The sequence below is a fragment of the Phocoena phocoena genome, chromosome 5 (assembly GCF_963924675.1).
Source record: "Phocoena phocoena chromosome 5, mPhoPho1.1, whole genome shotgun sequence".
In the NCBI taxonomy this organism is placed as follows: domain Eukaryota; kingdom Metazoa; phylum Chordata; class Mammalia; order Artiodactyla; family Phocoenidae; genus Phocoena; species Phocoena phocoena.
The window spans coordinates 107749639-107771252 of record NC_089223.1 but is presented as its reverse complement, the minus strand read 5'-3'; the positions used below and the strand labels follow the sequence as shown (position 1 = coordinate 107771252).

General features: G+C 41.3%; 1 protein-coding gene across 1 annotated transcript; it reads right to left on the bottom strand.

Annotated features, from left to right (window-relative positions):
• SGMS2 (sphingomyelin synthase 2) lies at nucleotides 1-16257 on the bottom strand. The gene is made up of 5 exons (XM_065877815.1): nucleotides 15803-16257; nucleotides 12299-12416; nucleotides 6777-6930; nucleotides 1261-1427; nucleotides 1-603 (listed from the first exon to the last, which is right to left on the bottom strand). Exons 1-5 carry the CDS (start codon nucleotides 16255-16257, stop codon nucleotides 400-402), a joined length of 1098 nt encoding a protein of 365 aa, XP_065733887.1. The 3' UTR covers nucleotides 1-399.
• Between the last annotated feature and the right edge of the window lie 5357 nt (nucleotides 16258-21614).

Genomic DNA, 21614 nt, shown 5'->3' with positions numbered 1-21614 from the left:
TATATCAGATTTTTATTTAAAACATTAACAAATTCTTTTGACCTTGGAGGGAAAAATATTCCTGAAAAAATTCTGAAGTAGAGAGCTTCAGTGGAGAAAAAGAATGAGGGAAGGAGTAGTATGTTCTCTGGCACCTCCTTAACAAGCTCATTAGTAAAATCCCAGTTTGAGGGCTTGTGACCAATGAATGAAGAGCTGCAGGAGAATGTAACTTTCTCAGGATGAATAAAAAACCAGTCACAGGGTAATACTTCGTTCATCTTTCTAATCATTTGCACAAAATTTGGTCTGCTTCATTTAGCAATCAGTTCTCCTAAAATAAAAACAAAAACAAAACTATACCTTTGGTTACAGCGATAACTCTTTTGGTCTAAGAGCTGATGCCTTTGTTTTTGCTCCTCAGGTAGATTTTTCATTATCTTCACCGATCTTCTGAACCCGTGAATACTTCTTGCAAGATGACTTAAAGCAGCCAGGAGGCCAGGACAGTGGCCAGGAGAAGCAGCAAGGAATTGAGCCTTGTACGTTTTTCTCAAAAAAATAAAAGATGGGGAACCACCATGCTCGAGACAAGAAATTAGTCTGTGAAGAGACCTTCAAGTTCTGTAAAAGGTAGAAAAAAAGTAAAATGAGACATATTTTTCACAATTTGCTTCCTAATTTGTTTCTTAATTAAACTGTCATTTGCTGTAACTGAACAGGGAAAGCAGCAGAATCCGGATCACAAGGCAATACAATGCTTGTCTTTGCTCCTTTCCCCTAACTCTGACAGGACTCTGGCCACACTTCCAACCTCCTCTACTCTTTCCCTCTCTGTGGCTTTTTTCTTTTTTCTTTTACTTTTTGGCCGTGCCTGTGGCATGTGCGACCTTAGTTCCCCATCCAGAGATCAAGCCTGTGCCCCCTGCATTGGAAGCGCGGAGTCTTAACCATTGGACCACCAGAGAAGTTCTCAGGCAAATCTTCTGCCTGCAATTCCAGTAAGACTGGCGACTCAAGAATAGGTGGGAGAGCTAGCTCTCCGGGAGGAAAAATTTTCAGGATATGTCAGTGGTCAGATCTGTGGGTCAAGGAAGATGGAAGAGTGAAAGGAGAGCTCATAAGGTTGAGCATATAAGTTTAAGTGAATTGACCTAAACCACACGTTTAGGCGGCAACAGCAGTTATTCCCATTAAGCTACTGGAAACTCCGCTGTGTGAAAAGGGGTCCGCTGCATTTAAAGAAAAGAAATCATCCAAGGATAATTTCACCACTCTCACCTTTTCATTGGCCATGGAGTGGTACCACCAAAAGAGCCGTGTTGTGATATAATAAGCAACGATCACATCGACTGTATAGTGTTCGTGTGCTACAAGAATGCAGATGATTCCAGCAGCACTCAGCAGCCAGCAGATTAGATGATACCACCAGAAGTGACGAGGCGAATCTGGACAGCAGAAAAGTGAACAGTTAATAGACTGAGAGGTCCAGAGGTGGACTGAATGATGACAGTCTATCCTAATGACCGGAGAAAAGTCTAAGGCCAGGAAGTCACTGAAGGAGAAAATGGATTACCCAAAATGAGTCCCTGTGAACTGGCCGGGATTTGCTCCGGTTGCCCGGGGGAGATGGGGTGCTGTTGGTAACAGGTCTAATAGTAATTGCCTGGGGCGGTTGGTAACACTAGTTACTCTAGGTCTTACCCACAGTGTTTAATAATTGGGAAGAGAACAGAAATATTTCACATTAGGTTGGAATTGGCTCATACTGGCTCCTGTAGGGACCCCACTGGAAAGAGAAACAGGAGAGTGAAAAGAAAGGATAGTTGTCGGGAACTCCCTGAGGGTCCAGGGGTTAGGACTCAGCACTTGCACTGCTGTGGCTGGGTTTAACCCCTGGTCAGGGAACTCAGAGCCCATGAGCCGTGCTGTGTGGCCAAAAAAAGAAAAAGAAAGGGTCGTTGTCTATGAAAAAGGGGCGGTGGGGTGGAGGAGGTAATGAGAAAGCAAGAGTAATTTTAGGTCTTATATATAAACTCACTTTGATTTCTGCAGGGGGAGAAAAATAGTATTTGTGGCTAGCAATATTTTGATTCTCAGCAATTTTATACTGTTATTGCCAATAGCAACTATAAGACACTCCCTATGTAAAGCTTGGGATTCTTGCCTATTCACTTATGGGTTTGAGCCTTACCTAGAGAGGGCACTAAGTTCATGACACTGATCAGCTATAAGAGAGAACTAAAGCGCCCGGCAGGTTACACATGATCGCACGCCCCCCAGCCTTCCCTCACAGGTGGTAATGACACAGGTGTAACCGGAACCAGTGCTCATCTCTAACAACTTTTCTTTTCTTTGAATGACTGTTTCCTTTTTTCTATTTTAAAGCTTTATTAGCTCACAAAGATAATAATCGAATAAACTAAAATTTATTTCATATTTAACCGTGTTTATATTTATAGTGATATTTACTTTCAAGTGTGGAAGAATGGTTGAATAGCAAAGAGATCCATTTCCAGAACTTTACATGACACATCAAATCAAACATGGTTCAAATAGAAATTAAATAGCTGTTGCTCATTTAGTCCTTCGCGGAACAGTAAGATGATAAACCCGTATTTGCATTTGAAAGTCTGATTTCCTGCTTCTGAATGTGCAGCTTGTTATTTCCAACTCTTGCTTGGTTCATTCTGCCACGAGGTTCTAGCAGATAACTCAGGAAATCCGAGAATTTTATAGCTAGGAGAGGCCTTACTTCTGCAGCCCGGGGGGCCAGATCCAGTCCCCATAACTGTTCTGTTAGGATCTGAATGTTAAAAATTGAAGTAACATTCAGAAATCTGGAGATTTCACTAAATATGCATTCTCCAGCACCACAGACCTCACCCCTCCCTGAAGCCTCACATCAGCCCTGCTTCCCTTCCTAACAGGTCATCTGGTATTTACCTTAAAAGTCCAAAATGTCTGAGCAAAGCACAACTATTTTGTATTTGTTTATCCATAAGAAGCAAAGCTGAAGTAGGCAGGGAGTAAAGAGGTGGCCCATTTTACTACTCGTGGAATTGAAAATGAGGTTTCAGGAATGGCTAGATGCCCTAGCACTGCTCTCCTAGCGCATAAAAATGTATTCTCTATGAGCTACCACAATGGGATCACTGCTCATTAATTGAGAACACTGGCTGGCCCAAAGAAAAGATTTAATATAAACTGTTTTGAAATAGAAATGGCAAAATGGTAATCCTCTCTGTTCTCTCATTCTACCCACAGGGATAACCTTGAGCTGAGAGATGATGATACAATTATTAATGAACTCCACTGTCTGTGTGGGATCCTAGCCCTAGCTGTCAATGAATAATAGAGACAATAGACTTTGTGTAGTAGTAAGGTAAAAAAAAATAAAAGAAAAAGTAGTTTTCTCGACTAGCAAGACATTTGGTTCTAAGAGCTACATTGATTTCTCCAGGCTAATTGATTCTGGTCCCACGTTTTCAACTCCTCTCATGACTAAATTCAAATCTGCTTGTAACAACGGAGTAAACAGGGAGAGTCCAAAATGATCAAAAGGCAGGAAAGCAAAAAATATACAAATGATGTATCTAATTCTAGAAGCAGAATGTTCAAAGAAACCACTGGAACCAATGCTTACTCGGAACAACAACACATGGTATAATTTAGGAGGTAACTGTTTTTCCTAATTGCATAGGAAATGGGCGTAAACATGGAATGCCCAGTTTATGTACAGAACTGACTCTGAAGTTGGGTTTGTATCAAGCATTACAGATGTGCCCTTTTGTTTCTCACCAAAACTTGGAGAAAGTGAGAGTGGCATCGACATATATACACTACCAAATGTAAAATAGCTAGCTAGTGGGAAGCAGCTGCATAGCACAGGGAGATCAGCTCCGTGCTTTGTGACCACCTAGAGGGGTGGGATAGGGAGGGTGGGAGGGAGACGCAAGAGGGACGGGGATATGGGGACATATGTATGCATATGGCTGATTCACTTTGCTGTACAACAGAAACTAACACAGTATTGTGAAGCAATAATACTCCAATAAAGATCTATTTAAAAAAAAATAGAAAGGAAAAAGCAGAATGTAATTCTTTTCTTGATGTACGTAGACTTATACAATTTAAACAACATCAAGCTCAAATCATACGTGGGGAAGAAAATGTCTCTACATACTGCATCAGCCTTTATTAAAGCATAGAAATAAACACAAAGTTGCCCTGCTATTGTTCTGAGGTGAAAGTACAACAATGAGCAATACATCCAGGCTATTTCTTAGCAATTCTATAAGATCAGACAGCTTGGGTTTCCAAAAATTCTAAACAGAGCCAGGAAATTGGTAGTGTACCCTCTGGAGTCAGCCTGCTTGAGTTTGAATACCCCATCCTCCAATTACTAACTGCGGACTGTGGCTTAATTCATTCACTTTCTTTATGCTTAAGTTTCCTCTGAAAAATGGGGAAAAAGTGTTCCCCTCATGAGGTAGCTACAAGGATTAAATGAGTTAATTTGCATCAAGGCCTTGGAATAGTGCCTGGAACAGAAAAAATAGTACTGTCTATTTGCTGTTATTGGTAATATCACTTGGTCTTCAATTATTTTATGAAACTGACTCTCAGTTTCCTGGGATGTTTTCTCTTCATTACCTTATGTTTTCCACCCACAGTAGCTTCACTCTAACATGTAATTCCTCCCGGCCCTCATCCTGCTCTTTTTTTTTTTTTTTTTTTGGTATGCGGGCCTCTCACTGTTGCGGCCTCTCCCGTTGCGGAGCACAGGCTCTGGACGCGCAGGCTCAGCGGCCATGGCTCACGGGCCCAGCCGCTCCGCGGCATGTGGGATCTTCCCAGACCGGGACACGAATCTGTGTCCCCGGCATCAGCAGGTGGACTCTCAACCACTGCGCCACCAGGGAAGCCCATCCTCCTCCTCTTCTTCTATAAGCTGTTAGGATCTGCAGATTAGAGAGAAGATCCTACAACCCAAATGAACCTCTGGACTGGAAAATGACTGATCTTACACAGATCAGTTTTTGCTGAACTTTCCACAGCAAAAGAGTGAGCACTATAAACAACATAAATCGATCTGCCCACCACCCAGAACCTGTAACTAGGTATTAGAAATTAGAAATTTCAGAAGATTGAAATTTAAGGGGGAGTTATTGGCGCACAGACAGAGCTAGGTTCCTCCCCTCCACCACCCCTCTCCAACCGTGTAAGAACAGAACTATGGGGCAAGGTGCAAAAGGCCCTCTGCCTTCAAGTCAGACAGTACGACAAAGGCCGAACACTTAACATGCTGCTCTCCTAACTCAAAGCTTGTGTGTAGCATTTAGAAAGAAAACAATTCAGAAGATATACAATTGTCACCAAAAAAAAAAAAGACCTCATCTACTACAGAGACCCTCCTCTCTTTGTCATATTGCCCTCAAAGCAGAATTAAAACATAACCCCGGGCAGTCTATGGGGCAAGAATTCACTTCTGCACCACTGGAAGATAAACCTTGATGGGTCTAAACCTGTTTGGATTAATGACAGACTAAGAGAAGAAGGGAGAGAAGTGGATTAACCAAGGAGGACAGACGGGAAGGGCCTCCTTCCCCTGGTCTCTGCCCAAAGACCTCCGTGATATGTTCTTCGAGTGAAGAAAATTGAGATAAGCCTCTAAAAGAACAATGGCATGGGGATAGGGTATCTTGGAACTAAAGATGAAGGTTAATACCGACCAGCTTGGTAAAAATGGAGGGAGAAGCATCACTACTTCAAAAGGATTTTGAGATAATGGGCCCAAATATACAAAGCTTCAGAAATCTGCTAGGCAGCTAAAACCAAATACAACCTCCTTCACGATGAACAAGACATTATTCCAGCCCCCCCCAAAAAAAACAAAAATGCCACTGGAATACACAAGAATTTTGTATAATGGGAATTAAGCATATAAATATGGGGAGATATTTCACATTCTCATCTCCATGTTGCTTTCTAAGAAGAAAACGGTTAGTATTGGCAAACTGTTTCATGAAGATGCATATTCAAGTACAGAAAGCTACTGGAAGGGACGAAATTAGAATAAAGTGGGATAAGGAAACGTTACAAAAGGTTTAAAAAGGGGAAAATATTAACCAAAGTATTTGGGGTGATGGAATGCATGTTCCATACAATGGAAATTTCATTCAAAAGTCCTTTCCAGGGCTTCCCTGGTGGCGCAGTGGTTGAGAGTCCGCCTGCCGATGCAGGGGACGCGGGTTCGTGCCCCGGTCTGGGAAGATCCCACATGCCCCGGAGCGGCTGGACCCGTGAGCCAAGGCCGCTGAGCCTGCGTGTCTGGAGCCTGTGCTCCGCAACGGGAGAGGCCACAGCGGTGAGAGGCCCGCGTACCGCAAAAAAAAAAAAAAAAAAAAAAAAAGTCCTTTCCATTTGGCTCTGGAGCACACTGATTCTTTTTTGCAGTAACCTTAACAATGATTCTTCTTTGTTTCAACATTAAAATAGCTTTTCATACCTTAAGAAGTACTAACCAAGGAGGGAGACATTTTGGAGGTATGCTAAATGTTAGCAAGAAGCCAGGGCCAAGCTTTAAGCCTTCCTTCAGTGTTCAAATCACATACGACTGGTTGAAATGATTTAAACACACACACACACACACACACACACACACACACACACACACACACACACACCTCTTTCCATAGCTATCGATTCCAATAGAATAAGGACTCATCGGTTTCAGGGCTTAGGGATCCCGCCCACTACAACAATCAATAATGCAGGAATGAGCTATTACTTACATTCTTTGATGAACAGGTAAGTAAGTGTCAGCACAACTGTGTGACCGCTGAAGAGGAAGTCTCCACACAAGATATGCGACCCAGTTATGGACAATCCGCCACCAGAAATCAACCGTAGAATCCGCTGTACTTTTGCCTGAGAGTCTCCGTTGAGCTGAATGACACAAGAAGATCAGGAAAAAAATGTATAAGCTGATAAAATCATGTTTTAGCCTAATTTATGTGATATTTAGAAAGGCCACCAGGTTGTGATGTTTTTCTTTTTAACTTCAGTCAAAAAGAATCCAAGGGGGAAGCTCCTCAAACTGGATTTTATTCATTGTATTGGCCAGTTTTAGTGATACGCTTTAAATTATTCAATATGTTACTAATAATACATTTTAGTGGTGGTGTGTCCTTGGGCAAAGCTTTTAAAAATACTAATAACCAATGACTTCACCACAGTTATGGACTAAAAAGATCAAAGCTCCTTTCTTTCCTCTTTGCAGGGGGGGCTGGGGTTTCAGATGGCAAATACTCGATTCGGCTGCATTCCACATCACTAATATTCTACAGCGTATTCATACCTTGTGTTAGGTGGGCAACCTAAAGTGTGCATATAGCTGTATTAACATCTGATCAAAACATTTACAGTTAAAAAGAGCTGCAATACATTAACTAATTTAAACAGGCTTGAAAATGACAGATTAGGGATGTACTGGCAGCTGTAAAATGAGGAGCTCGATCAGGAAAAACACCCTCCAAAGCAATAACCTGTGTGCTCTGGCAGGAGGTCAGGAGAGAGCTCCCTGGGCAAGGGTGGAGAAGCCCCGAGAAGCTGTCGCGATGACATGGGGAACAATGATGGGTTAGGGCGGGAGCTTGCACTCAGAAGTTCATATCCCGTTAAAACTTAAGCATACAGGTATCACTTACATGTGGAATCTGAAAAATACAACGAACTAGTAAAATAACAAAAAAGGAAGCCAACTCACAGATATAGGGAACAAACTAGTGGTTACCAGCAGGGAGAGAAGGGAGAGGGGTAATATAGGGGTGAGGGAGTGGGAGATACAAACTACCGGGTGTAAGATCGGCTCAAGGATGCATTGTACAACATGGGGAACAGAGCCAATAATTTGGCGATAACTGTAAATGGAGTGTAACCTTTAAAAATTGTATTAACCCCCCCCAAAAAAACGCCCCCCAAAACCCAAACCTTAAGCATACAGGAAGGAGAGTGGACTGAGATAGAATACATGGGAAAATGGAACATTGAAACACTGTACGGCCGGATGGAGGGTTTCCGATCAGTCTAATAGCAAGTGAATGGGTTTAGAAAATCAAAGAATGACACTCAGAAATAAAATGGAGTCAGGCTATACTCAAGAAGAGAAATATAGAAAGACCATTAATGACTATTTTCACTTGGGACCAGGGGCACAGTTGTAAGATACAGGGCTTTTCATACTCAGTGATGATCCTTCTGGGCAGCTGGCCCCTGAAGCACGGCCAGGCCAGACATGATGGTGGCAAACTGTTTGGTGGTGTAGACAGGTAGTGTCTAGTCCAAGTAGACATGTAGTGGTGAAGGAGGGTAAGATGTGTACAGATGGAGGAGAAGACGGTCTAGGAGTAGAGAAATTGAGTCTCCTGTACCTTCTCAGGGTAAGATGTGTACAGATGGAGGAGAAGACGGTCTAGGAGTAGAGAAATTGAGTCTCCAAAGCAGGTGGGAAACCATCCTATATGGTAAAATGGGAATTACGGCAGGATTCCTTTCCTAAAACTTTCCTGATTAAAAATATCTTATGGATCTGGAAAGTTTTCTGGTATTCAGGTGACCCTTGTAAAAAGGCAAACACACTATCGGGTGATAGTTGAGAATTACGCTCTGTAGCAGAAAATGACATGAAACGGGATTAGAGGGCAACGTGAGAAACTGGAGGTTTCAAAGAAACTCAACTTTCTTCAAGAGTTTGCTTAGGCCGAGCCCAGCTGGCAAAACCGAGAGAACATGTGCATTTTATCAAGAACTGAGTCCTTAAACCAAACATGCCAAGTAACAGGTGACCCTGCCTTGAAAAGACAGGGTCTAGCAGGCAGTAAAGGATCCAAATCCGGAGAAGATAAGGACTGTTGACAGAGTGGCAGGACTCACTTCAGGTGCCCCTCAGGAAAGGCGTACTGCAAACCACATAAAATGACGTGAAAGCCCTTGATGTGGAGGATAGAATCTAGCATGCGCTTTATCAGATCAGCCACAGACCTTCAGGAATTTCTGGTTGTGCGGTTGGTACAAACAACTGTCAACAATGAGATCAAATAGAAAGGTACATACACTCTGCCTGACCATTGTGTTCCCAGTTTAAAGAACACATTATTCATTTCAAAACTATAATAATATTTTTGTAATCCACTGACCCACCCCAACTCAATACTCGAATTTTCTAAGGGCAGAAACACTTAAATTTCTTTACTAGAAAGAAATTTAGATGGATCAAAAGACATAATTAAACCAGGAACTAAAATACTGCCACACATTCTCTTCTCCCCCCTTTCTTTTCTCCCCCCTTGATTCCATATGCCTTCACAGAACAGAGGAAGGACTCTCTTCTTGCTTTTTCTGTACTTTCTCAGTTCTTAAGTCCTCAGTCCTGTCACTGCTATCTTAAGATGTCAGATCATGCTCAGCATAAATGTTAAACTGAACTTCAAGAAAGAAAATTTTAAAAGAGGGCTGAAAGAAAACTGGGAAGGGGGAGGGTAATAGTGAGAGTTGGGATTAACAGATTATTTTCTAGTTCTGTCTTATTTCATTGAGGCCCTCTATCACACACCACTAAAGACTCTAGTTCCTCTTAATTTCCTCATTTTTCAGACCCATTCTATGCCATTCCTGGTTATGAAGCTGAAGATGTAGAAAACCAGGAAGAGAAGCATTGACCATAATAAGCAAAACAGACAGAGCTCAGTGTTCTCAAGGGTTCCTCAAACTATGACCTCCACACAACATTTCCCACAAAAATAAATTAGGTACGAGAGAGCCCAACTTGGCTGCTGCCAAACCAGAAACCTTACCATCCACACCATCCCTTCAATTTAGAAGAGAAGTCCTTTGGACCTCTATGGCCAGGATGAGAGGGAAGCTTTCCCAGGGAAAGGAATGTAGCTGTGCCAGCCCAACATTCCTGTGGCAAAAGGGGTTTGAGAAGCTAAATCATTTCATGTGAGTTCTAATAACTAGGTCAATATCTATTTGAACACAATTTTCAGAACTCAAGTTTTGCAACTGCAAACTAAAACTTGGGTGTGTGGGATGAAGCAAATCGTTAAGCCAAGGACTTAAAGTAAACCATAGGATAGAGAAGGGGGAAGACAACTGGAAAACTGCGAGAGCCAAGGATTTCACTAAGGGCCTATCACTGTGATGGCTTCTGTGATCACATCCACTAAGTAACAAGTGATGGGAGGCATCAGTGATTAGTCAGATAACCTTCCAAAGCAAGTGGCTTCAGTATACACAGTTCTGTCATTGCTCTCAGTCACTAAGGGCATTCTATAGAGTCAGCAACAAAGGAGACAGGTAGATTATCTAACAGTTTTGTAACCACAAAAATCTAAGGAACACTTGAAGCCAGCGGCTGAACCACATTCAGAATGCAATTCTGCCTCTTGCTCTGTAAGACCACATCACCTCTACTGAAACAAACTGATCTGTGTTTGTTTTACCGAACCACGATCCAGGCACCAATAGCCTGCTGATGCTTCAGGAAAAGGTCTTAGGTCTTGACATCTGAACACAGGCGCTGTTCCCAGAGCTTCCACTGTGAACATTTGTAGCTTGGTTATCCAGCAGTACATTTGCTCTTGTGGCTTCTGAAAATTGCAACTTTTCCACAGAAGATAATCTTTACATGCTTTCTGTAATCATAGCAATTCATCCCTGCAAACCTCACCCGTTACTAGGACGGGCTTGCCTTCTTTCCTGTGGCCATTTCTTCATTTAACCCATTGCAATAACCCCTTAGAAGTGTTTATTATGCTTCTGAACTTCTCCCATGACTTAAATTAGTTTCACTAAAAATCAGTCAATGTTTAAATTCAATATGTACACTTTCAATTACAGACACTTTCTGCTTTGATGGCTTTGGAAAATTATAGCTTCTCCAAACCACACCTATATTTGGTGAAGGAGACTGCTGACTTCTTCAGAACAACTCTATTTTTCCTTCCACCTTGGACATCTGCTTAGTGTTCAGTTAAATATGATAGACTTCATTCTCTTGCCCAGAAAGCACATGATTTGTCAGTTTCCTTTTTAAACCAGGGCACACTGGGGTCTAAGATGATTAACAGCTCTCTTGAGAAATGACTCTACCTGGAGAAACTATAAATCCTGCTTACAACAGTTTCAGTATCCATTCTCACACTCTATCTCAGTGAAAGGCCACTCGATCCTTCCAGTTGCTAAAAACTTGGAGGTCATCCTTGACTTCTTTCTCTTAAACCCGTATCCAACTTATTAGCACATCCTGTGGGCTCTACCTTCAAAATATATCCCGAGTCAAACGGCTTCTCCTCATTTCCACTGCCACCACCAAGGTCCAAGTTCCTACAATGGGCACAGAGACCCTGTGAGATCTGTGGCTGCATCATCTCAACTCCTATGCAGCCACACGTGTCTCCTGCTCTTCCCTGAATGCACTATGATTAAGTTATTTCTTTGTCCTGGAGTTCTCACCCCGTTCACACGGCTCACTCCCTCATCTTGGCTGCCCAAAAGCTTTCTTATTGAAGAAGTTTTCCTGACCACTCTATAAATTAGTACCTACCCTCATAGACCCTTTCACCCTTACTCAGCTTTACTGTTCTCCATCTGATAGCCACCTGACTTACCACCATGTAGCAAGTTATGACTTCATTTAACTGTCGCCATCCTTCAATAAGAATATACGTTCTCTAAGGGCTTCCCTAGGGGCACAGTGGTTGAGAGTCTGCCTGCCGATGCAGGGGACACGGGTTCGTGCCCCAGTCTGGGAAGATCCCACATGCCGCAGAGCGGCTGGGCCTGTGAGCCGTGGCCGCTGAGCCTGCGCGTCCGGAGCCTGTGCTCCGCAACGGGAGAGGACATCCACAACAGTGAGAGGCCCGCGTACCACCAAAAAAAAAAAAAAAAAGAATATATGTTCTCGGAGGAGGAGAACTTTGTTTTGGTCATTGCTGTTACACAGTAGTGCCTGGTATATAACAGGAACTTAATACTTTCAAAATGAATTCATGAATGAGTAAATGAGAAGGCAAAAATGCAGAGTCAAAGACCCAATAGTAACTTCCAGTTAGCAGAAAATGAATTTTTTATGCACAAACATATAAGTTTTATGAACACATTTTAATGTTTCCCCCCAAAATCTAAAGCAAAACAAAATATGCTGGATTTCAATTAACATATATGAACGTGTCTAGGAGAATGCATAACAGAGAGCAGGTGTTCAATCACTGTTTGCTTAATGTCCTCTAAATGGTAATTCAGAGGGGCTTACCTTTGGAGCACACTGGAAATGCATTCCAGGCACAGGGAGAGTAGTAACGTACATCGTGATACAGCGATATAGGTACAAAGTTCCAATGATAAAAAAGAATCTGCGCCCCACTATTGACCTAAAGGAGAAACAGGGATGGGGAAAAATAGGTTTACTGGGGTTTTTTGCTCCTAAGGCAACATAAAATAATGTTTAACAGAATAAAGAATAATTGGAGTTTTCAGAAGTGAAGATTCACATACTGCAATTGATCTAGGTGGGTTGGGCCCCAAAGGAATGAGTCTCTGAGGAGAGGGGGTGTTAAAGTAGATTAAGGGTTTTACACAACTACCACTCCTAAAAAAGGCCCTCTTTGCCAGAGAATTCAATGAACCTCTCTACGTTGTCAGTCAACTCACTGCATTAATAAACCCTCTCTTGAGAACACAGCAGAGGTATAAGCGAGCCACGGTCACAGAGGAATTAACTAATGAGCTAAGGTGATACGACATAATTGGGCACACAGGGAAATGGGACAACTCTTTTAACCTAAGTTATATAAGCAAGGTTTATTTGGAGACTATCCAAAAATATTCTGACAACTTAGGCATGAACTATTTTGTCTACAACTAGAGATTTTCAGAGAATTATATTTTGAAGATGTTCAAAGCGTCCTCGTGCATTTAAGGACATTTAAGAGTGAAGCTGTAAACTGATTAGTTTACCCTGATTTTATGCAATCTTGATCAAAAGAGGTTAAAAAAAAAAAAAAAAAAGAATCCCACAAGTCCTTTTTCACTTTATATGTTTCGGTGAAGACAGTTGTCTTGACTAACATTAGTCCCTGTCCTTCGCCCCCTAAGTCGTCAGTCTAAGGAAGTGTTCCCAGAAGCTGGCTTTGAGCACACTGTCCTCCAAAGGGAAGGGTTCTGCCCATCTGCACCACTGTCTCTTGGGTACATGAATGGGCATCAAGAATTCTGAAGATAACTGTTGTGTAGTTAGAGGTGGGCCTATAAACTCTGGGCTCTATAAAGATGGCTGGGATCCACAAAGCCCCTAGAATTACTAGTTATAACTTCCCTAGTACACAAAATATGTTACTCCAGGTCTCCCATTTTCAGAGCTCTCAAACTTCCAAAACCAGTGATCAAAAACCTCTGGAAAAACAGGCAATTTTAGGCATGTGGAATATTTTAAGTTTCCTCCAAGACTGTGGTCTGCCATGGATCAAGGTCTAATTCAGGTTACTGTTGGGACTTCTAAAGCATCATGTACAAATATAATTTTAGCTGCCTGCCTCCAAGAGCTATTTTAAGGAGATTCCAGGGTTTCTGGGGTCAAAATATAGAGAGAAACACCTTGACTAGTTGATGAAAGTATCTATTTCTTGCAAGGCATTTCTTTCAAAGGCTTGCTATTCTAGCCCTGCCTTTTCTAGTACTGAAAAGGAACAGGTAATGAACATTGCTGAGTGCTTCCATTTGGTTAAGTGAAAAACTATTCTCCCTCTGATTCAAACCCAGGTTCAAAAAGAGTGCTGAATTGTGCTCCATGCTGTTAGACAAGGTGAAGTAATAAGCAGGAATTATTATGGGTTAATTATCTTCATGCCAGTATTCAGAGTTCAGCTGTACTCAGAACAGAAAATTAACTTAAGAGGTGAAACATGCACTCTGCAGCCTTAGTTAAAGAACTACTGCCAGTGATTTTTTTCCCCCATAGCTTTCAAGGTGTTTTAAGTGAGAAAGTGAGAGTGAAAGAGAGAGAACTAGAATTTCTTATTCAGCTGGAATGTTCAAAACGGGTTATAAAAATTACTCTACCAGTTATTAAAATATAAGATCCAATTCTATATGAAAAGTAAAAAGGAAAATTAGTGTGATGTCCCCAAGTTTTTGCTGGTGGATTGTGACCCAAACAGTAGCTATCATTAAAACATGCGGCTGGCCTGTGTGAAAACAAGTTTTGACATGGTAAAACCGAAGTTGGCACTGGAGAGACAGGTAACAACTGTCCTCTACGTGAAGATGCAAATACACCGGGACTGTACTGCAGGCTGGAAGCCAGCTACTTACCCGGCCCTGGGAAATTTCTCTTTCACACACAAATACAAATAAAACTTTGCTCTAAAACAAAGGAGAGAGCAAATATCTTTGGCCTGAGCAGTCTCTCTTATATTCAGTGTCAATTCCAGACACTAAAAAGGAAAACGCTAAAGTCCAACTGCTACACTGTTTGCCTTTAGCATAAAGCACGTTATAACTAACAACTTTGGCGTAAAGTTCCCCTACTAAGTAAAAGACAATTGACAGCTACGTCTTTTACTTATACATTATTAAGAGAAATATTTTAAAGAAAATGCTTAGGAATGACTTCAGTTTGTGGAATAAGTTTTCAAACCTGCACACCTGCATGTGGGGAACTCTTTAACAAAAATAGACTGAACTCTTCAAATCTCAAAGCAATAACCAATTGACAGAACAATATAGCGTAAATTCCTTCTTCAAAAACTGATCTTGTGGCATTGCTACTGACACCCTATTTGACTCTGAAGTGTATTGGCTATGTTAGTGTGTATTACGCTTTCAAAAGCCTCCGTTTATGGGCAATGTTTTAATTAAACTTATATTTGTGATTTAATTATTAGAATCTTAGTAGAGAAAAAACATCTGAATGATGGCTGAGGAGAAAAGAGGAATTGAGGGGCCTTTTTTCTTAATGGAGTAGCAGTCAGAATTCAACAGGGAAGCAGAAATAACCACCTCAGAGCTGTGTCCTATTTTTAAGTATCTTCAAAGCAAAAGTACCTGGCTTACTACATTTCCTGATTCCTGCTATTCTAAAATGGGAAGACTGAAACCAATGAACTAAGTGCTCCTTTGTGATGGCTTGAGGAAACCAGAAGGCACGTTTACTTTAGAAATCTAAAACCCAAACCGCATGGACCCAGTTCTAAATGCAGTTTATTAAACAAACTCTTGTGACTGGATTGCCAAAAGGCAAAAGGAAAAGGCATGTAAAATTCGAGAACTCTTGAAGAGAGGCAAACCTCAAAGCCTGCAATTGACTGTAGACCAATATAGTCATCACATTATGAGTAATAGAGAAAAAAGCTTCCCAGCCTACAACTTTCCCCACCTGTCAAGAGCCTGGAATAACACAAGCATGATGAAGTGAATGTTATTCCTTTCCAAGGCTCTTAATGTATCATGCAAATACGAGAGTGCCAAGTTGCTTGAAATTAGAACTGCACCTTCAATTTACAAAGTCTGAATCATCCACCACAGTACTTCTGCACCTTCACACACAGTTGCCACTTTCATACAGTTGCTCAATAAATGCTTATGGAATAATGACCGGATTTACTCAAGGTTGTAGATCTTTCTGTTGATTCTTTTCATTAAGTGCCTGGATAAGACTGAATTTATCAGATAAAACCGAGAAAGATCATTTCAATTACACACCGGCTCACTAAAATATAAACTCATGGCAAATCCCCAAAACATGTTAGACCTTACTTACTTGTATCTCAGAAATAGCCACTGGGTGATCCATAATCCAACTAATATAATTCCATTTATTTCTGATACAGAAAATGCCCAATTCACCCGGTCTATGTAATCAAAAAACTTGTCTGGGAGTGGAGGGCTGAGCTCCTTGGGAGGGACCCTCTCGTGCACAACCGTGATCATGACGGTTGTCAGGACGAGGTTGAAAAGAGCGTACACGAAGGCAATGCCCGTTTTCCACCACTCTAGGGGAAATTTGTTCCTCGATTCCGTGGGCATAGCAATTTGGATATAGTCCGGGTACTTTTTGGTGCCCTTTCGCAACCCATTGGATAAACTCTTAGGTTTACCATTGCCATTTTTGTTCTCTTCTTCAACAGGCTCAGCAGGTCTTGCGTAAGTGTTTGCAGGATCGTTGGTTTGGTTTTCCATATGTTCTTCAAGTTTTGCTGTCTCTATGATATCCATTGTCCTCCGGTCTTCAGATCAAAAAGGAGATGGTAAAGTTCTTGTTCTTTGTGGAAACTCAACTTTTTTTAATCCTTCTATTGCCAAGATCAACATGGACTCTTACAACTGATTCTGTTTCCTAGTACAAAACATAGAGGGTCTCCATCGGACTACTGTTCCTCCTGGGCAACCATCTGCTGTACATTCACCGTTTTCAGGAAAGGAAGCCAATTTTCTTTCCCCCAAAGATGTTACTATCCCACCTGTAAAAACAAAACAGAACTATGTTCAGAAACTGTGCTTGTCCAGTTGTCAAGCATCCAAAACAAAAACATTATCAAAATAAGGAAACAAATACCAAAGCCATTTGCTTTATAAATGTATCGTCAGAACATAGTTAAAGCTACTGAGATGATGTTTATTTATAAAACATTGAGGGACTTCCCTTGTGGCGCAGTGGTTTAGAATCCACCTGCCAATGCAGGGGACATGGGTTCAAGCCCTGGTCTGGGAAGATCCCACATGCCGCGGAGCAACTAAGTCCGTGTGCCACAACTACTCAGCCTTTGCTCTAGAGCCCGTGAGCCACAACTACAGAGCCCGTGTGCCACAACTACTGAAGCCTGTGTGCCTAGAGCCCGTGCTCCGCAAGCCACCACAATGAGAAGTCCGCGCACCACAATGAAGAGTAGCCACCTCTCGCCGCAACTAGAGAAAGTCCACACACAGCAACAAAGACCCAACACAGGCAAAAATAAATAAATAAAATTTAAAAATAAATAAATAAAACATTGAATTGTTTCATCTTGGAATTCTTCTCTTTTTGAGCTGATGTCAGTATAAATAGGAAAATTTTAATAAACAATTCCTTTTAAATTTCTATAAATAAAAGTCAGGACCCAGCACTGCAAACACTTCATGTCAGGACCCAGCAGTGCAAACACTTCATCAGACACTATCACTTGTTGCAAACCATGAAGTCATAATAAGCTAGAACCCACCCAGAGATCACATCATCCCTTCCTAAGACTGGGTCTTTTCTATGAACCTTAAAGGATAAAAAAACTGTGATGAATTGCTTACATGCATAGAATAATTGTTATTCTCTGCCTTTGTCAAAATGGTCAACTTTCTACTTTCATATTAAAAACTGGAATCTTTTTAAGTGACTAGTTTTCAGAACATATTCAAGAACTATGCATTCAAGATACTTGAAATGGCACTACCTCTGTTTATCCTTATATATTCAGAGATGCACACCATACAGAAGGAAAACTGACAGCCTTCAAAATAACACAGTGAAAAGATACACAAAGCCTTATTAGCTATGCCCATTTAGGGAGAAATTCTCCTCATTACTGGAAGGATAAAATAATTCACTACAACTAACATGGTAAATTAGTAACTGACAACATTTCGATACAGTCACCACAATTTCTACCAAACAACAGAAACGCGGACCCAGAGGACCAGCTCGGGGCACTTACCCACCACGACACCAGTGATGAAAGGTGCCCTCTGCTTAAAGCTCCACAGGCTCTAAAGAGTGAAGATTGCTCCACAACACAGCACCAGCACCACCCCTTTTATATGTGCCAGCAACACGGCCCCAGCTGTTGTCAATTTAGGAAAGCAGTATTTTCGGCCCAATCCAGAACCCAGCCGCCTGAAGAAGTTTTCAAACCTCGTAATTAGTCCCCACCCAGAGTACACTGCACAGCTTAAGCACAATCCTTTGCATTTTAAAGACCTCCCCTTCGGGGTAACTTCAGGGGAGAAAAATAGGGAGGAGGAAAAACTCAAGGTGGTGACAGCTAAGCCTTTGTTTAACGAAAGAAAAAGGAAAAAAAAAAAGTTAAAATGGCACAGTCAGTATGGACAAGCAATATTTCTTAACAGTTGTGAATGGCAAATAGATGATCAACCACAAATGTTTATTGTGCATCTAAATGTCCCAGCACTGAGGAATATGTGGGTGCAATTAAAAGGAGTTTGAAGGAAAAAAAAACAAACACTGACCTGAACATTCACCCAAAGAGCTTGAAGTTTAGCTGAAGAGACGGAACTAAAATAGCAAAACTTTGGAGAAGACTGACCGGCATATTGTTAAGACGAAGAAGGATGAGGTGGATCGCTAGATCAAAATGTAGCCTTAGGGCTTCCCTGGTGGTGCAGAGGTTGAGAGTCCGCCTGCCGACGCAGGGCACACGGGTTCGTGCCCTGGTCCGGGAAGATCCCACATGCCGCAGAGTGGCTGGGCCCGTGAGCCATGGGCGCTGAGCCTGCGCGTCCGGAGCCTGTGCTCCGCAACGCGAGAGGCCACAGCAGTGAGAGGCCTGCGTACCACAAACAAAAAAAAAGAAAAAAGTAGCCTTAGCTGTATCCTTAAAGAAGTGTCCACAGAAAGTCACTGTCCATTTCCAAGGAAGCGAAAGCAAGAGGAAAGTTAGTCTGGCAGGGAAACAGAAGAGATGGAGATTGGCTAAGAGGTAGTACCAAAAATTTTGGACCTCTTACCTTTCTACTGTTCTGCCCCTGTGAAAAGCCCCCAGATACTAATGCATCAGAGCAGGGTGAGAAAGGATCAGGGCCCCTCTCTGTGAAAGAAGACTGACAGAGATTCTCTTTAGTGCCCTAGCTCAGTGTTGTAGGACAAGTATAATGAACAGGTGCCTGAGTAAGGCATTTTCAAAACCAAACCTTCAACACCATGGACAACTACTTCTAATGGAGGTACCAAAGCACTAACTCAGCCATTGCCTGTCTCTCGTTACCAACTTCAGGCTACACCACTCATAGCATCTTGCCAAACTATTATCCAAATTCCGTCCAACTTTACTACTACACATCTGCTCCGAGCCTGGTGTCTATAGGGGTAAGAATCTTGTTGATTTTGAAACCCAAGTCCACCAGGGGACATACAGATGGTCTTTAAAAAGGTAGCTACCTAGTTCTAGAATACAGAATGTAGAACAGAAGAAAACAGTTACTTTTTTTTTTTTTTTTTTAAAGAGGAAGCGTTCAGCTATCCACCTCCTGGGACAACTGTGAGAACGACTGAAATAATTAATCCTGAAGAGCTTTGTGCTCCTGGGAGCAACAGCATTCTGTGAGTACAAAGCCCATTTATCAACATTAGTGGCGGGATTGATATTTTCCTTGGGGTTTCATCAAGAGGATTAAGTATACAAAGCACGTTCATCATGTGTCAGCCAATCTTGAGATGCCATGTTTATCATCAAGATGATGATTACAACATACTCATCCCTATGGTGAGACTTTCCTACCAGTAAGGATCTGGAAAGTGACAAAAGCCGCAATAGTTCCTCTTGAGGGATGGCAATCCCATTAGGTCACTTGTTTAGGGTACTCCGTCAGAGCACAAAGCAGACGGAAGGATTTCCAAGTTCTCTTACATTGTGATATATACTGGAAGTTAGTCTAGATAATATTTTAAAAGTTCAAGATCTCTATAGATTAATCTTTCTTTTGAAGGCAACTGTGAAACTCTGAAACTTATAGTACAATGATACTGTTTTACTAGGTTTTGCTTTTGTTTTTAAGAACTAAGTATGATCTACTCCAGAAATACAAGGGAGGTTTCAAATTAGGAAATGACTAATTTGTACTTTATTAAATACAAAAAAGAAATGTAAACGGAAAAGATACGATCATCTTGAGTGAAGTTAAAAAAGGAAGTTGATAAAATTCAGTATCCACTTGATTTGGGGGAGAGAAAGTACTCAGTAGTAGGAACAGAAGTGTGTATATAGCTGTGCTCTTTCAACACCAATATCACTATTTTAGCTGTGTAATATGTGTTCTAATATCTAGTGGAAAAAATCCTCCACTTTTCACCCCTAAGGGAACTTCAGGATCTTTCCGTCAAATTATAAGAAAATACATAATTTTGCTTCTATGTTTTATTTCACCTCTATTATACCATAAAGGGTTTGATCTTACCATATTAGTATACAACATTAGTCATTTTCTCTTAATAATCCCAATAGTATTTTTCCTGTAATTTGACAAAAAATGATTCTAAGGTTCATCAGGGAGTGAAAATGAGGGCAGCAGTAGAAGGTTTGTACCAGTAGATATTAAACTACATTATACAACCAATATTGGGGTAATGGTACCCAGTCATTCTATTTTGGGAATTTATCCCAAGGAGATAAGGATGTACACAAAATGTTTCTACAAATATGCTTTCAACACAGTTATTTATAAGAGCAAATTGGAAACAGCCTAATATCCAACAACAGGGGATTAAATAAATTATAGCCATGTTAATACTCTATTTTGATAGAGTAACTACAGAATTGTGAGACAAGCATATTAATACTATAAGAAGGATGCAGTATCCAATTAAGTACTGACTTAGATATGAATAGGAGGTGTAGGACCTCAGTAATTCGTATCAGAGGTTATGGTTTACCAAAAGAATAGGAAAGGGGCCACGTGACAGAGGTTCAAGGCTCGAAGAAAAGGTGCAAGTGTGCGACTCGTGACTCACCCCCAGGTCTGATCTGAAGCTCACGGACAGCAACCCACATAAGAGGTTAAATGCAGGCATGAGCTCCAGCTGACGGGCTTAGAAATACTTTGCTTGTTAAATTTGTATGTTGGCCTCCCTGTGCATTTGCAGTGGTTAAGAAGATAAGATGTATTAAACATGTAAATGTAGTTTAAACATTAAGGAAACTTATCTAAGTTTATATGTGGGTTTCAATGTTTAAAAAGATGTAAGCTGTTAAAGACAGAGGTTAAACATTGACCAAACACAATGTGGTGCTAACATTTACAAATTGCAATTCTGAATGAAAGAGATTTAGGCGTTGTTTAAAGGCTTAAGAAAAACAAGGTCCTGAAACAGAGCTGAAGATCAAGGGAATCAAAAGAGCTGATGAGTTTCTTAACAGACATTAAGCTTTCTCAGCCCTTAAAACAGAAAACCCAGTGGTCACCTTAAAGCCGTTAAAAAGTCAAGTTGTAGAATAAAATGGCCACAATATAATAGTCCTCAGCAAATGTTACTATGTGCCAGGTACTGTGCTTTGTGTAATATCTAATTATTCCTCATAACAATGCTAGGAAATATTTTAAAGAAAAGAAATTGAGATAAGTGAGATGCTCAAGGTCAGACAGGTAGGAAGTGGCAGAGCTCAGATTTGAACCAGGAATCCAATCTCAGGAGTCCCTGTTCTTATTACCACATCACTACCTCTAGTGCATTACATATTATAGGTCAACAACAGTCAGTGAAAAAGATTAGGACTTCCCTAGTGGCACAGTGGTTAACAATCCATTAACAATCCACCTGCCAACACAGGGGACACGGGTTCGAGCCCTGGTCTGGGAAGATCCCACATGCT